The sequence below is a fragment of the Eretmochelys imbricata genome, chromosome 8 (genome assembly GCF_965152235.1).
Source record: "Eretmochelys imbricata isolate rEreImb1 chromosome 8, rEreImb1.hap1, whole genome shotgun sequence".
NCBI lineage: Eukaryota > Metazoa > Chordata > Testudines > Cheloniidae > Eretmochelys > Eretmochelys imbricata.
In genome coordinates this window covers 94,077,360-94,093,118 of record NC_135579.1, presented here as the reverse complement: position 1 = coordinate 94,093,118, position 15,759 = coordinate 94,077,360, and the positions used below count along the sequence as shown (strand labels likewise).

Sequence of the window (15,759 nt, the reverse complement as noted above, 5' to 3'; positions counted from 1 at the left end):
CGGGTCTTACCACAGTGATCTATGTTTTAAGCTTGGAACCTTGATTTAAAAAAATGGCTGCATTTTAAAATGATCTAACAGGCTTGGAGACAGCTGACCACGCATTACCAAGTTTTTAAGACCTTGTATACTAGCAAACTAGATCTATCTTATATCTCTAGGTGCAAATCAACCCTCCCATGGAAATATTCATTAGGATGGGAATAGGAGGAGAAAAATTACTCAAAGGCTCTCCTCACAAAACGTTTCCTAGATTGATCCGGGGGGGCTGGCCAATCACCACCACCCCACTGCCGCCCTACACAGAACAGGCCCTCAGAACCTGCAACTCTCCCAAGAGTTCACTGGGGACACAGGCCATCCACACAGAGGAGACTCTGCCTCATAATGGGCTCCTGTGCAGCTCCAACAGTGCTTCCTCCACCTGCCACTGCTCAGTGACCCTTTCAAAGAGGCCTATCTGAAAAGACTACTGCAGCAGGGTTGCAATATTTGTTTTGGCATATTTCCTTTGGATATGCCTAGGGGAGGATCTACGTCATCGTTTCCAAATCCCATTCCACATAAGGACTCCAGAACCCGCATAGATCCTTCTGGGGAGGTACAGGGAATGTTGGGAAGACTGCTGCAGAGTGGTCTGACCCTCCCTTGCACATGAAAACAAGAAAACCTCTACAGCGTCCCCTCTGCATTGGGATGGCTCCCAAGTTTCTTAAGGAGTTTTCTCTCAGATCTTAGCCCTTGTCTACACTACAGACTGATGTCGGTATAATGATGTCACTCAGGCACAGTAACCCAACTCCCAGCGTAGACAGCTCTATGTTGACAGGAGGTCTTCTCCTGTCAACATAACTACCATCTCTCGTGGAGGTGGAGTACCTAGGCGGATGGGAGAAGCTCTCCCACTTGCATAGGTAGTGTCTTCACTAAGCATTACAACACTGCAGCACTGCAAGTGTAGATAAGCCCTGCGTCTTATATTGTTTATACCTATGGAAATCTTCTTTATTTTGCATATTTACCATATCTGCTTGGAGTTATTTGGTACTTTAAAAGGTACATAACCAACTGCATGAAAAATCAGGCATGATTTAAAAGATGTGTAAAGTGACTTCGCCAACTTGAAATTTCTACCTTTTTTTTAAAAAAAGGAGTTAAAAGCAGTTTCAGGTCCTGCACCTACCCCTGAATTCTCTCCCAATTGTTCCGGTTTTACCATCACATTTTCTTGTTTTTAGTTTGTGTGTTTGTTTTAATTTTCACTCTGTTGTCATGTGAAAGACCTACACAAAAAAAGGAAACAAATGAAGTCGGAAACAGTGAAACTAAACACACAGTGCTGTCAAACGGGCAAAGCCAGCAAACCGAAAAAAACATAGGAACGTATTTTTTTAAGGTCTTTACACTAAACTTAGCTATTACCTGTAACAATAGTAGGTTAAAAAAAATCAAAACCATGTGATTTGCCCCCCAATATATATGGTCACTTGTAATTCCAATACGTGTAGTGTGTTTAAGGTTTCAGCCATTCTGCCTTCAGATAACTCAAATATATAACATAGGACCAAACTGGTACATCTCGTATTACATTTACTGAGTGTGGCCCATAATGGAAACATTGATGATTTACCCAAAGCACATAATCTACAAGAATCATAACCACATCTTTTCTTTATTCCTAAGGAATAAAATGAATGTCAGTTCCTGACACATATATCGTTGTGAGGCTGAGCCTGTTATCTAGTCAGGTTCACTCTATAGCTCTTTGAACTCCTAGGATAGGAACAAGTCATATGAAATGGATGAAGGGCTTACAAATTCAGTTACAGCATATATCAAAAGGGCAACGTGTACGTTGACTAGTCCTCCTTATGAATAAGTTACTGTTGTATTCAAAAAGTCTACAGCTTTAAAGGTTAAGATTGTTGTGATTTTTTTTTTAACTACTGTGAATGTATTAAGGTATTTAACTAGATGCCTACTTAGGTCTCTGGCTTCTTGGCTATGAGAACTGAAACCAATACGCTTTTCTAGTCATACTTTGCTCTGCATTTGTTTCACCAGAAGTTGATCAATGGATTGACTAATAAACTGTTACTGAGACAGTGTGAGCTGTTAGTTACAGCACATGACTGGGAATTGGCAGCCTTAGGTTATGTACCCAGCTCTGCCACTGCTTTGCTCCGTGATCTTGGATAAGTCAGTAAGGGATCAATTCTGTCTTCAGATACACAGCCACAACTATCTTTGCAGTCAATTTAAGCCTCACCCATGTACGGTGAAATACATGGAAGCTTGTTAATTTCCATAAATAATAACCAAATAAAATTTGCAGCTAGCTGACCTTTGCATTGACAATTTTCAAGTTATTTCCTATAAGCAGCCCAGGAATGTACAGCACACTATTGCAGACATGAATATAACAATACCTCTTTATTTCAGGTAAAACTGGAAAGGCTTTCAATACCATCAAAGTATTTGGGGACAGAATAGGGCCCTAAACCTGTCTATGCCTCAGCTTTCCCATCTGCAAAGTGGAAACAATTATGCTTCCAATGGGTGTATCGATACTATACTCAGAGCAGATATCACTGTGAAAGATTCTACCATTCCTAGCAGAATTCCCCATATACGGCTGGAAACAGCACAATCTTTCAAAACAATAGAAATGTTAACGTGCACCCAATGCAACTAGCTTAGTAGGAATATCATTCATTAATATTTTTATTAAGCAAAACTGAAAACTTTGGATGAAAGATGGCATAAAAATGCTATTAGCAACATGTTTGTCCCTGTGGGATATTTCTTTCTCAGCCACATAAGGATCTAGTCACTAATCCAACCCTTTAGAGGCATTTTAGCTACTAATCTGGATGAATACAGTAATTCTTGCTCAGTTATATTCATTACACGACAGTCTAGTATTTTGGGGGTGGATTTTCTCCTTCTAGAATCCTCTGAACAGAATTTCCCTGATACGCACTGAAGTCTTGATACCAAGCCTGTTGGGAGTCTTTCTACTGATTTCAAATGGCATTGGAACAAGCACAACATTTGCCCAAAAATTTAATTTGCTGGCCTGTCTGATAGCTCTGCCCACACATACCACCCTTTTTTGTGAGATGCTCCAAGCAGGGCTCAACCATGTTTTCTGACCTCATCTATATGTACAGTAAAACCATTTGCAGCACTCGGTCAGCTGGACCCACTGCTGACATTCACTGTCAGCAATAGGTGCATTTCCTAGGGTAGATCCGGTCTTATAATGCAGTATTACATTCCTGCATTTTCATCCCCATCTGAATGGGCTATGAGGTCAAATCCTCATTTGAGACATACACTGCAGTAGGCTCCTAATTATTAGTTTCAGGTACAAGGTTTTGTCTATTTTTACAATACAGAGAAATGATAACATAAGAAAGACTTTTAAGGAAGTTAATCCCACACTGCTCAGACTCTCAACTCCTTTGGCCAAACAACAAAGAAAGGGATCTCTCCCCATCTTTCATAGAGGTGTGTCTCAATTCAGTGCAATTGTAAATGTAGTTTTAAGCAGGATGTCACTCCCTCAACTAAAATTCTTTAATCAGCACAACGGTGTAACCCATTTTGTCTAGACATGATATTTAAAACAGGACCCACACACGCTGAATTTGCAACAGTAATTATTTGATAGCCATTTCTGGTGAATTATATCTATACAATGCCAAGATTAATGATTTTCCCATTCTATTTCCACTTGAGAATGAATTCAGAACGTCTACCAACACTCAAAAGATCTCCAGATAATGCTGTCAGTAACTATTTCACACAAGAGGTTTGTTATAGCAAATCATCTAACCTCAATTAGTATATCATTTAATTTTGTTGTACTTGATCCATAAATTATTGAAAAACTCATGTTCTTACTGTGGGTAAACATAAATAAGTCTATTCCCCATAAACAAAATAAGCTCTTGACAGTGATCCTCTTTGATTTCTCATTAAATAAAATCTACATTTGTTTTTCCAGATACCAGCATGCATCACAGCCATCTACTAACAAAACAGAAAAATAAATCAAAATAAATCACATTACGAAAACTTGGACTATCTCACTACACTGATGGCACTTCAACTGATTTGTTATCAGATCATAATGTGAACAAATTCACCTGTTTTTCATTGTTTACAACACCCATCATTTGTAATGTCTGAAAACTAGACTCAACTTAACATAGGTTATTACTATGCTATTCATGGCACTGTATTACTGTTGACTCTGGACGTTTCGTATTTTAAAAAACGAAAATAAATTTGATAAAATACAGTTACTGACTGATAAAAATATTCAAATCATAAAAAAGAAATATTACTTTAAACTGCAGTTCTAATCTGGATATGAATCTGTAAAAACCGTACCATGGAGTTGCATGTGAATTGCATCTTGATGACTTCTACCTCAAAAAGGCTCTACTTGCAGTTTTCCTAACTGCCAGCAGCACAATCTTAACTGGTCATCTGAAAGTCAAGCTCTTTTTTCCCCCCAGCTTGTGCATTACCAGCAATGGTGATTCTGGAAGTGGAAGTTAATTAATAATTATATTGAAGAATCACAAGGCAGAATAGAACTCAGCTCACACTCCCCAAAGGAAGTCTGTGAAAAATTATCAGGAAAAAAACATAGTAAGAATCTATTCTTCATTACAATCAGCAGATATGACTCTGGGTACACCCAGGGAGCAGATCTATTGAGTCAAAAGGTGTCATTTTACAGTCACTTTTTGATAACAGCATTTGAAGCCAGAATACGCAACTGGAAATTCTAAAAGATTACAATGATACATTATATTTCTAGAGAATCTTTCATTAAAGTGTATGGGCTAGTGAAACTATGACGTGTCAAGCCTGACTCTAAATGAAAAGATCCAGCACAGTGTAACAGCTTACCGGTCCCACGAACAAGTGTAAACATGTCCGGCCGTTATACGACCGCCTATCTCCTTCTGCACAAAATTTAGGACCTTCACAAGGCATCACCACCTGTCAGCTCCTGAAAGGATGTGTTGGTTCTGAAAGTGGGAATTCATTACAGAGTAACAACTGTAGGCAGAAAAATGTCCATAGGTGGAAAAGTAATACTGGTGGGACAAAGAATTTGAGCCAGTGGACAAAAACAAAGAAGAATGGATCAGGTATTTAAGAAAGAAAAATATCAGGGAAAAGAAAAAGTAAGTAAGGTGTCTTCTCCCTATCCTCTCTTTTCCCCTATGTTCCCTCCAAAAAGAGAATGGTGGGCCTGCTAAGGACTCAGTTCTTTATCAGGGTTGTGATTTATGTTTAGTCCTGCCTGAATACAAATAGTCCTTCATTTGGAGAAATGAATCTAGGGGTATATTCATGTTTGGACACAAATAAAATCCAGACTAGATGGAAAGGCAACTTTTTGCCAAAACAAACCCAAAAAATAGGCTATTTTTATGATCCAAAATAATCAATGCAAAGCCTGGGCCTCATGGGTCTGATAAACGCCCATCTGACTAGAGGCTACCTGAAATAGACTTAAGTACTGCAACGTCTCATGCAGCCGCACAAGTAAGCTTCAACTTGGGCATGACCTAGGGTAGAGTTTTCAAAAGCATTCAAGTGACTGAGGAGCCTATCTCTCATTAAGACTAAGCCCTGGTCTACACTACAGAGATAGATCAATGTAAGGCGGCTTACGTCGATCCAATTCTAAGTGTCTACACTAAATGTAACTTGCCCACTACCCCGACTTAATAATCCACCACCATGAGAGGGTAGCGCTTGTTGATGTAGTTAGATCGACGCAGTGTCAGTGTAGACATTGCATTGCTTACATCGACTGTTGCTGCCTTCAGAAGCCATCCCACAATGCCCCACACTGACAGTTAAATCGGTGCAAGCGTTCCTGGTGATGATGTGCACTCCAACACAAGAAGTGTGGACATGCAAAAGCGATGTACTTACTGTGGTGGCTGAATACCAACGTAACTTAGGTCAACTTCATTTTGTAGGGTAGACTTGTCTTTAGGCTCCTAAATGCTTAAGTCACTTTTGAAAAAGAGAGTTAAGAACTGCGATGATGGTCAGCAGTTTAACTAGCAAAAATCATCTAAAAAATGTCAAATACAAAAATGAGTGTGGGAACTGTCAAATTAAGTTTCTTAATTAAAACTGATATGGGCCCAGACTGGTGGATTCAGAATCTGCATCCAAATTTGGTAGTTTGGTTCACCTCCATTAAACTTTTCATTTACATGTCACTGTGTAAATTAAATTCCACAAGGAGATTTTCCATGTACAGCATTAACATAGATCCTTAACCAAGGCAAACCAGTTCCCAAAAGGGATTATTAAGTCATTTGTAATTCCAAGAGACTGAAGTAAATATTTTATATTTGATTCATGGTCCATAAATATTTACACAGTGGGATTTCTCCATGTACTACAAGACCACAAGTGGTTCACATTTTTATCAAGGATGACTAATAAAAACGTACAATTCCCTACCCCTAGGCTACTAACACCCGGGGCTTATTCACTACTCAGCGAACTAAGTCAATCAAATGATGCAATGAGAACAACAGTCAGCTTCTAAGTAGCGTAGTCTGAATCATTAATAAATGGGCCTACTCTTGCTATAAAATGTCCAATTTGTGGGGAAGTGACCTACAAGACTCTTTTAATTAGCGATGTGAAATCTCTTCAGGATGCCTTTTAAAATTCCAGCAAGGTCTCTCTAGGTAGTTGCAGCACGGAAGTAACTTACCATACGAGTGGATCACAACCAACAAAGGTATTGAGATTAGGGTTGGTGGTGGGGGATGGCAGAAGTATAATCCTTTCTAATGACATATGGTGCACTGTCAGCTCATGTGACAGAGTGAGATCAAGGGGGGAGGATTGCTGAGGTCAAATTGAAATGAAGGTCCCTGGTTGCTTAGACTCATGACAAGATATGTAGTAAAGAGCAACAGAACAATTACATTGACAAACGCTACACTTATCAGAGTTTGCATACCCCCATCCTAAAGGAAGGCAGTTAAAATCCCTGATGTACACTTGTGGCTGGGAATATGTACAGGTAGCATTTCTACAGCCCATCAAACCCCGGAGGTTTATAATATCAATAGATAAATATTATCACTATTGATTGAAAAAAAGGCAAAATTAGTACTTCACATTTTTAATGGTCTAATTTTCTGAATTCATCAAGGTGATAATGTTGATGTAGGAAATTCAACCACCATTCACGTTACTGCACAGTTTTGCAGCTGTGGTGTATAGCATGTGTTATCCTAAATAAGCAGAACTTTCACATCAGCCTTTGGGAGGATTTTATATATCATATCTTAATAATAATCGCTCAGCGTCGGACAGACATCGTTTTACAAATCAGCTCTAGCGATAATGGAAAGACAGCAAAAAGATGTGAGAATGACTGAAAAGTTTATAGCAAGAGAAACATTGTCACAATGATGCTTAATGAGGATATTTCAATATACCTTTCCTGTAAGGGAATGAGTTTGCATGACTATAGTACCACACAAAACAACAGCTGTTCCAGATACATAAACAGGGTCTCATAAATTCTGTGACTTTGCAGGAACAGTATTTATCATTTGGCTCAGCTGTCATAGAACTCCTCCTTCCCACCATGGGAATCCTGTTTCTTGTCGCTATCTACGACACCTGCCTATATCTTTCTCCACCAAAGCCCTGCAGATTGCAATCTCCCACTCCCCATCTCCCAGCAAGGTAAAACAATGATCAATATAGAAGCTGAATTTATTAAGAAAACTTTATGTAACTGTAACAATCAAGGTCCAAACACCCCATGGGGAAAACAAAGGGTCAGAACCACAACTCAATCAACTGATTGTATATATTATTGCACTATAAAAGTGAATCAAGTAAGATATCATACAAATACTGGTGACACACTGGTCATGAATATCACTGTGTTATGGATACAAGGATTGTGTTCTGGAAATATGTTTCAGAGTAACAGCCGTGTTAGTCTGTATTTGCAAAAAGAAAAGGAGTACTTGTGGCACCTTAGAGACTAACCAATTTATTTAAGCATAAGCTTTCGTGAGCTACAGCTCACTTCATAGGATGCATACTGTGGAAAGTGTAGAGGATCTTTTTATACACACAAAGCATGAAAAAATACCTCACCCCACCCCACTCTCCTGCTGGTAATAGCTTATCTAAAGTGATCACTTTCCTTACAATGTGTATGATAATCAAGTTGGGCCATTTCCAGCACAAATCCAGGTTTTCTCTTCCCCCCCCCCACACAAACCCATTCTCCTGTTGGTAATAGCTTATCTAAAGTGACCACTCTCCTATTACCTATTAGCTATTACCAACAGGAGACTGGGTTTGTGGGGGGGGGGGGGGGAAGGAGGGGGAGAGAAAACCTGGATTTGTGCTGGAAATGGCCCAACTTGATTATCATACACATTGTAAGGAAAGTGATCACTTTAGATAAGCTATTACCAGCAGGAGAGTGGGATGGGGTGAGGTATTTTTTCATGCTTTGTGTGTATAAAAAGATCCTCTACACTTTCCACAGTATGCATCCGATGAAGTGAGCTGTAGCTCACGAAAGCTTATGCTCAAATAAATTGGTTAGTCTCTAAGGTGCCACAAGTACTCCTTTTCTTTTTAGAAATATGTTAACATATTTTTCGGAGGTAGCGAATAAACAAGCCTGCCCTAGATAAAGGAATGTGGATTCACCTATCTGCCTTGCTTGATTACAGGCGGAGGACAATGAAAGTACATTTACATCTAAGGTAAACAATCAAGGTAACAAGTGATAGAGGGAACATCCTGGTGAGCACACCAGGGGGCCACACCAGAGTCTGAACCCCCAAGAGATCTTTCTGGTTCTTGAGACAAAAACAATGGACTTGGGGAAATATAAGAGGAGCAAAAAGACATTCTAGTTACCCATCACTTAGGGAATGAAGGGGACGGCACTCTTGATTCTGTAAACATTGGATCCTCCAACTGGAAGAGCTGGAGAGGCTGTTAGCTTGATGTAAGTGAGAAAACACAGATCACCTCTTGCTAAAGTTAAGTCTTGGACACTAGAAAGCGTGTTTTATTTTGTTTTGTTTGTGACCATTTTTGGTGTCTTTTTCTCTTAGTTTCATTTAAATCTATGTTCTTTATCAATAATCTTATACTTTGTTTTATGATATGCCATCTCAGTGCTGTTAAATTGAAGTAAAGACTGAGTCCTTAGCTAAGCTATCAGGCTGATGTGTGTACTATGTCTCTTTGGAGGCTGCAAACTTAATAATTTCCGGGCATATCCAGTGAGGGGGACTGGATAGCTCTGGGGAACTCAGGAACTAGAGTTCACTGATTGTTACCTGCAAGGCAAGGTCAAGACTAGCAGAGTTTTGAGGATTTTGCTGGTGAGGTGACCAGACTGGTGTAGCAGGGAGCAGACATGAGATTTAAACTCCAACAAAGTTATTTCTTGCTGAGGCAGAAAGGTAAGACTGTGGCTTACAGTTCTGGCTAATACTCTGAGGAGAATGTCCCAGTAGCAAAATTTAGACACATTTGACCCACTGCCTACCCCTCAGAAGTCAATGAAAGCCTTGACATGGACTTCAGTGACCTTTGCAGCAAGACCATTGAAATGGTCTCTATGTACAGAGTGCAGCTGAGGATGTACACTGGATCTTTTCTTCCTAACGATCTCCCTTTTTCTACTCACCAGCCAGAGCCACAGAATATAAATTTGACCTGACAGTGTCTATATCGCTTTAATAATCAGAAGCAGACAAATAAAACCTAAAAGGTCCTGTAGAGATGCAAAGCGACATTTTGTTTTATATCTAAGGCAGATTATTCAAATGAAAACAAGTGGAGCTATATTTGAAGGCATTAAAGAAAGGTTAAGAGATCTCAAGAGTGAACAGCACTCAGAAACCTTTTCCAACCATTAACTAATCTCAAGATTTCTTTGCAGCAATATCCCTAATATGATCCGCAGTTGCAGGTTCAGCACAATAACAAGTGTCACAAATTTAACCACACAACTCTATCAGTCACCTGACTAAACTAACATCAAATCCCGTTTATATTCAAAGCTAAAATATCCATAAAAATTAAAGGATTTTTTGTTTGTAAAGGAACAAATGAAAGTGGTGTCAGCTGGCTGTCTAGCCTGTTTTGATTGTCAACTCTTCACCTATAGACTATTTGTCACTATGGGTGCATACAGTACTAGAAAGAAGACGGTTTGGCTTCCTGCCACTACTGTAATGCGGCTAATGCATAATATTAAGAGCAACAACAATCAGTGAATTCAAAGTTATGGCAGAAACCAGGGCAACTGCTCAAATCCGAGGGGCACTATGCAAGAGCAACACAAAAGGCTTAACTTAGGCCTGCAGGGTACCACTTCTCTGCTTTTGCTCAAATGTGGACCCACAACTCAGCCCTCCCAATATATTCATATAGTCAACATGGCCAATCCTACAGATCTCAGTTGCAGTGATATAAACAGAGGGCACCAGGCAATTCCGGAGCTAGGCTGGTCCTATATTATTTAAAATCTTTAAATACTCTTATTAATAAATTCTTTTTATAGTGCCTTAAGTGCATACATGGAATAGGCTGTCAGTGCCTTGCAGAATGTGGGCATCATGAACTCCTGCAAATGAGTAAGCCCATGATAAACTGTACTGCAAGCCCAAGACAATAAATTGTACTTGCATTTTATGTTCCTCTTTACATGTCACTACCACCCTTTGTCCAGGATCACCTTGTATGAGGCAAGTATCGGGGGTAGCCGTGTTAGTCTGTATCCATAAAAACAACAAGGAGTCCGCTAGCACCTTAAAGACTAAATTTGTTAGCGATTCCTCACATTTTCATTTTGTTTCATTTCAAAGTTTTCCATAGACAAGTTTAATTTTAAATGACATTCTCATTTTGTTTTTTGATGAAACTCCATTTTTCAGCAGGAAAATTGTTTAGTAGAAAAATTTCACCGAGTTCTATACATCAAAATAACATTGTAGAATCTCTTGTATTGGCATAATCAGACTACTGTTAATACCAGCTATTTTGAGTAACTTTTTTGTCCAGTATGTAAATCACGTTAAAAACTAAGCTGTCAATTTATTATCGCCAATCAAGTCATTACCAGTATCAATCACAGACAGAGCATTTAAATCCATACCCAGTTTTATTTATCTTTTTCCCCACTGGGAATCACAAAAAAACCTATTTCTGAAACATCCACATTTCTAAGAAATTCAAAAAGTACTAAGGAGGCACTCTGATTTAGGTGGTCAGCATGTACCTCATCTGATTAAAATATATATAATATACATAAAACTGCTATTCAAATTCTAATTTTAGTATTCATGTTATTCAATCAATTTGCAGAAAACAGCTATGCAACACCCAAAATGGGTTGGCAATATCAACTTAATAACCATGTTTTCATTTTTTTTACCTAGTTAATGACAATATTTTGCACTGCTGTAGCACTTTCCACCTGAAGATCTCCATGTGTCTTACAAACATTCATGAATTATGCTTCACAATACTCCTTTGAAATCCAGAAATATTATCACTTTTATAGAGATTGAGAAACTGAGCCAAAGACGGTTTCAGTGGTCTAGCTAAAAACGCAGGGATAACCTATGGTACAACTGGGAAGACAATTTAGCCTAACTTATGCTTATTCTCTTTCAGTCAGTATAGATCTAAAAATACGCAATACGCAACACACCTATGGAAAGTCTGTCCTGTAAAGCTCTGGAGTTTACAGGTACATACTTGCTCAACACAATATTGTAGGTTGTCTTGTATGCATTAGAATATCAGATTATATTGTGAAAGACGCACATCTCTGCTTTTAAATGGAAGCAGCTGTCAAAACAATAAACACAGACTCACTGAAGTCTTTATGAAGCAAAGACTTATTTCTTCAGAATAGTCATTTCCATTGGATAACTGAACTCAGTGTCTACAAACATAACTTCAGGTTGTGTACTTGCTACTCCCCCTCTGATGTCAGTTAATGAACCTGAAAAACACAGATTTTTCCAAATGTCCATCATATCACACTGTTCTAGGTTAGGGCTCATTTGCTGAGATATACATGATGTGACATGAACCAATGAAAAGTAATGAACACATCAAGTTTCTTCTCACTTTCCCGACCTAGGATTTGAACAGCTAATACATTACCTGAATTTTATACATAGCCTGTCCAAAAAACCTATTCTACTGTGACCCTAGCAGCTTGCTGGCTGTTATTCAAAGCAGTCAGACTTATACATTCAATACAGAAAATGATTAATTCTGGAGATGTTTTACTGCTGTGCACTGATCACTTTTCAGCCACTTCGCCATGACGGATAAAGGGTAACTCCTGCTAGAGCTGGTCACAGAATATACAACATATTTCATGAATATTCTCATCAGTAATGGCAGTGCGTCCTGTTCACTTACATTTGTGGGGATAAGACTTACAAAGTATTCAGCCCCTGAAGATTTGTGAAGATGTTTGTGAATCTGGAAAGTTACATGAATGTTGGCACAAATTACTCATCCAAAAACTCAATCCCTAAGAGAATTATTTGTTATTTCCAAAAGTTTCACCAACTGATTTATGGAGCAGAAGCAACACCATGTGACTTAAATTACCAATCACAAACCACAAATAGAGCAATCACAGTATGTAAACAACCCATATGCCAAAATTTGTGTTTGCCTGAACCATATTCGGTGAATATTAAACAAAGAGATTAGGAGATGTGGAATTCATTGCCAAGAGAAAATAAATATTGTTAGTAATGAATAATTTGACCAGCTCTACTTTCAGCTGTACATCTTGGCAAGGGAGGGGACCTCTTTACATCGACATCATAGGTTTGCCAGCAGTGGGTTGTGCACAGTTGTCCAGCAGCCGGCACACAAGGAGAGGCCCCAGAGGTGGGACTGGAGAGCCAGCCAGCTCCCACAGTGTCTGTTACTGCCATGCCCCCACCCCTCCCTACACGTGTCCCAGACTCTGGGCCACTGGCAACAGGCAGCAGCACAGGAAGCAAGGTCCAGGCAGCAGCAGCATGGAGGAAGCAGCTGGAGCCAGTGAGTAGAGTCAGCAGGGTGCTGCCTGGTAGGGATTGCGGTGCGGCCGGGGAGAAAGAGGAGCTGGCTAGGGCTAGTCGAGGGAGCAGTAAGCTGGCAGAGTGAGAGCAAGGAAGCTGAGGGAGCCAAGCAGAGGGCTTGGAGACAGGGCTGGGGAGAGAGGCCCACATGGGATATGACTCTCTAAAGGGGGGCATAGCAAAAAAAAAAAAGTTTGGGAACCTGTGATCTACATAATGCCTTCTCAGCTACCACAAAGCTCCAATATTATTTTTCCAAAGCTAAACCATGATGTTTAATGTTTGTCTGTTAAATTAATAATCTCCTTTTATGCATTTAAACCAATAGCTCAAGAGTTCTCATAACAAAGTGTCTAATTTATCTTCTCTCTTCCAAAGCATATAATTCAAGGTGCCTAGTGGACTTCCAAATCTAGCTGGGATTTTGAGGGTCAGGTCCCAGTAGTAGGAAGTCTACCCCAAAAGAAGGTTTAGTGGAGCAAGGCACCCAGAAAAAATCACTACATAAGCAAAAGTACAGATGAATCACCAAAAAGTCATCCGATGAAGTGAGCTGTAGCTCACAAAAGCTTATGCTCAGATAAAATGGTTAGTCTCTAAGGTGCCACAAGTCCTCCTGTTCTTTTTGCAAAAAGTCAGAGAATCTCTCTGTTTGAAGAGCATACAACACACACTGCCAATGCCCTCCAGTGGACTAACCTCCAGCAACTGAAACACAGAAATAGCAGGATCTGTACTTTATCCTGGGCTATCCCATAAGAAGTTTTTGAAGCCGGGGTGCTGGTCTTGTAAAATTTGAGTTTCAAATTGGGTCTCAAGTATAAAGAAAGTGAAACTGAGGCTAATTTTTACTCTTGTAGAACATAAAAGAAGGCAAGCAGCACCATGCTAGTCATCACTGCTTCAAGATCATCTTCTTTTTATTATTCACATTGATAAGTACTCACTCAAGTAATCCCACTTCAGTAGTGCTATACAGAGGAGTAAGTATGCACCATTGTGAATAAAGGCTCTGCAACCTGATCCTGAATTTTAACTGTGGGATAGAATGTAAAATTATTATGTGTATTATTTTTTTGTTGTTTGTTTTCTCCTTCCGCTCAGTAATATTGCTTTTACCACAATACATGCAAAGTCTGGAGGAACATATCCTGTATGTGGTTAATAACGCAGCCAACACAACCCCCTTCACCATAAGCACCGTGGTCTCTCAAGAATCCTGTTGTGTTTTATGCAGATCCTTGCATAAGATTCAAACTATGAGGATGAGCAGGGCATTTAACCTCTTTTGTTCGGTTCAAGATGACACAAACAAAACAGTTAGTAGAAGAATTATTTGCCAACAAAAGAATATCTAACAAAATAAAAACAGTTTTTGCTAAAAGTGGCTAAACCAATACTTCTGAAGTAAAGAATTTAGATTATCTATTTTGAACAACAAAACAAATACAACACACTTATAAAGTAGAAAACTAATAAAGCATAATGCAGTAACTTAGGGTGTTTCTGCATTTCATTTGTTTTAAGAGTGATATTTTTTGAATACACAAAGAACCAGATCTGATGCTTCCTAGGCAGACAAAACTCTACTGACGTTAACACCAGTTTGACCTGCACAAGGAGCACAGAATCAGGCATGCTTATGATAAATCGAAGTGTAAAAGAAAACCGGTCTTTCATTAAATATAAAGAGAAGTGGACTTACTACCTTTCTTTTTGGAGTCTTTCTTTGCGCTGGTTTTAACAGCCACTGGAAGTTCTGTCTCAGTTGACATCCTATTATATCCTTAGTCTTCTTCACACAGATCCAGTATCTCAGTCAGGCTCATTTAGAATGGCTCTCCAAGAGAATAACTTAGCCCTTCAGATACTATAACCCAGATAGCTCATCTCATTCACTCCTTTTGAGTGCTGCAAACAAACAAACAAACACTAACCGTCATTTTCTGAGTTAAAAAGAGAAAAAAAGTTGTCAGAGAAATCTAAAATGCTTTCTGGGTCTATAGGAGGATAGTAGGATCTGGGAGATATGGGGAGAATTCACAGATAACTAACCTACATGAATGCTAGTTTTAAAATTTCACATTTCCAAAATAAAATGCATTACTTAATTGAGTATATAGATACTAAGTCTTGAGTTTTATCTTTTTGTGAGTGCCCTACCTATGCCCTTACTTTCTTGAGCGTATACAGAAAAATAAACCTGATGGGCCAGATTCTTATACCCTTACTCGTGTTGAGAAGCATCTTACTCCACTGGGAATCCTGCTGAGACTTTTCAAATAAGGTGCTACCCAGTGTAGCAGAATCTGTTTTTCTAAGTTTTATTGAAAAGAAAATCATGATAATTCTTAGAACTCAGATAGCAATTTTCCCTTCAATGCACTTTGCAATCACTAATTAATTATTAACCCTAATAATTCAAATGCGATAATATTATCTCAGATGGGACCGAGAGAGAATACAACCTGCTCTCAGTTAGGCATGGTGTGTAATTCAGCTGCTCCAGGAGCAACCCAGAGAATGAATCATGAGACTCAGATTCATAACTCCTCCTCTGCTCCTCCCTTGCCCTGGGGAAGGAGTAAATTACTTCACC

At 39.1% G+C, this 15,759-nt stretch overlaps 1 protein-coding gene across 3 annotated transcripts in view; it reads right to left on the bottom strand.

Moving 5' to 3' along the window:
* DAB1 (DAB adaptor protein 1) overlaps window positions 1–14,941 on the bottom strand; it is a 165,713-nt gene extending 150,772 nt beyond the window's left edge. For 2 of the 3 annotated variants that reach the window (XM_077824737.1, XM_077824739.1), the window contains exon 1: window positions 14,869–14,935. In XM_077824737.1, coding sequence (XP_077680863.1) covers window positions 14,869–14,935 — 67 coding nt within the window. Of the gene's footprint in view, window positions 1–14,868 lie in introns of all 3 variants that reach the window. The other variant, XM_077824740.1, reaches the window with a different exon arrangement.
* Window positions 14,942–15,759: the final 818 nt, after the last annotated feature.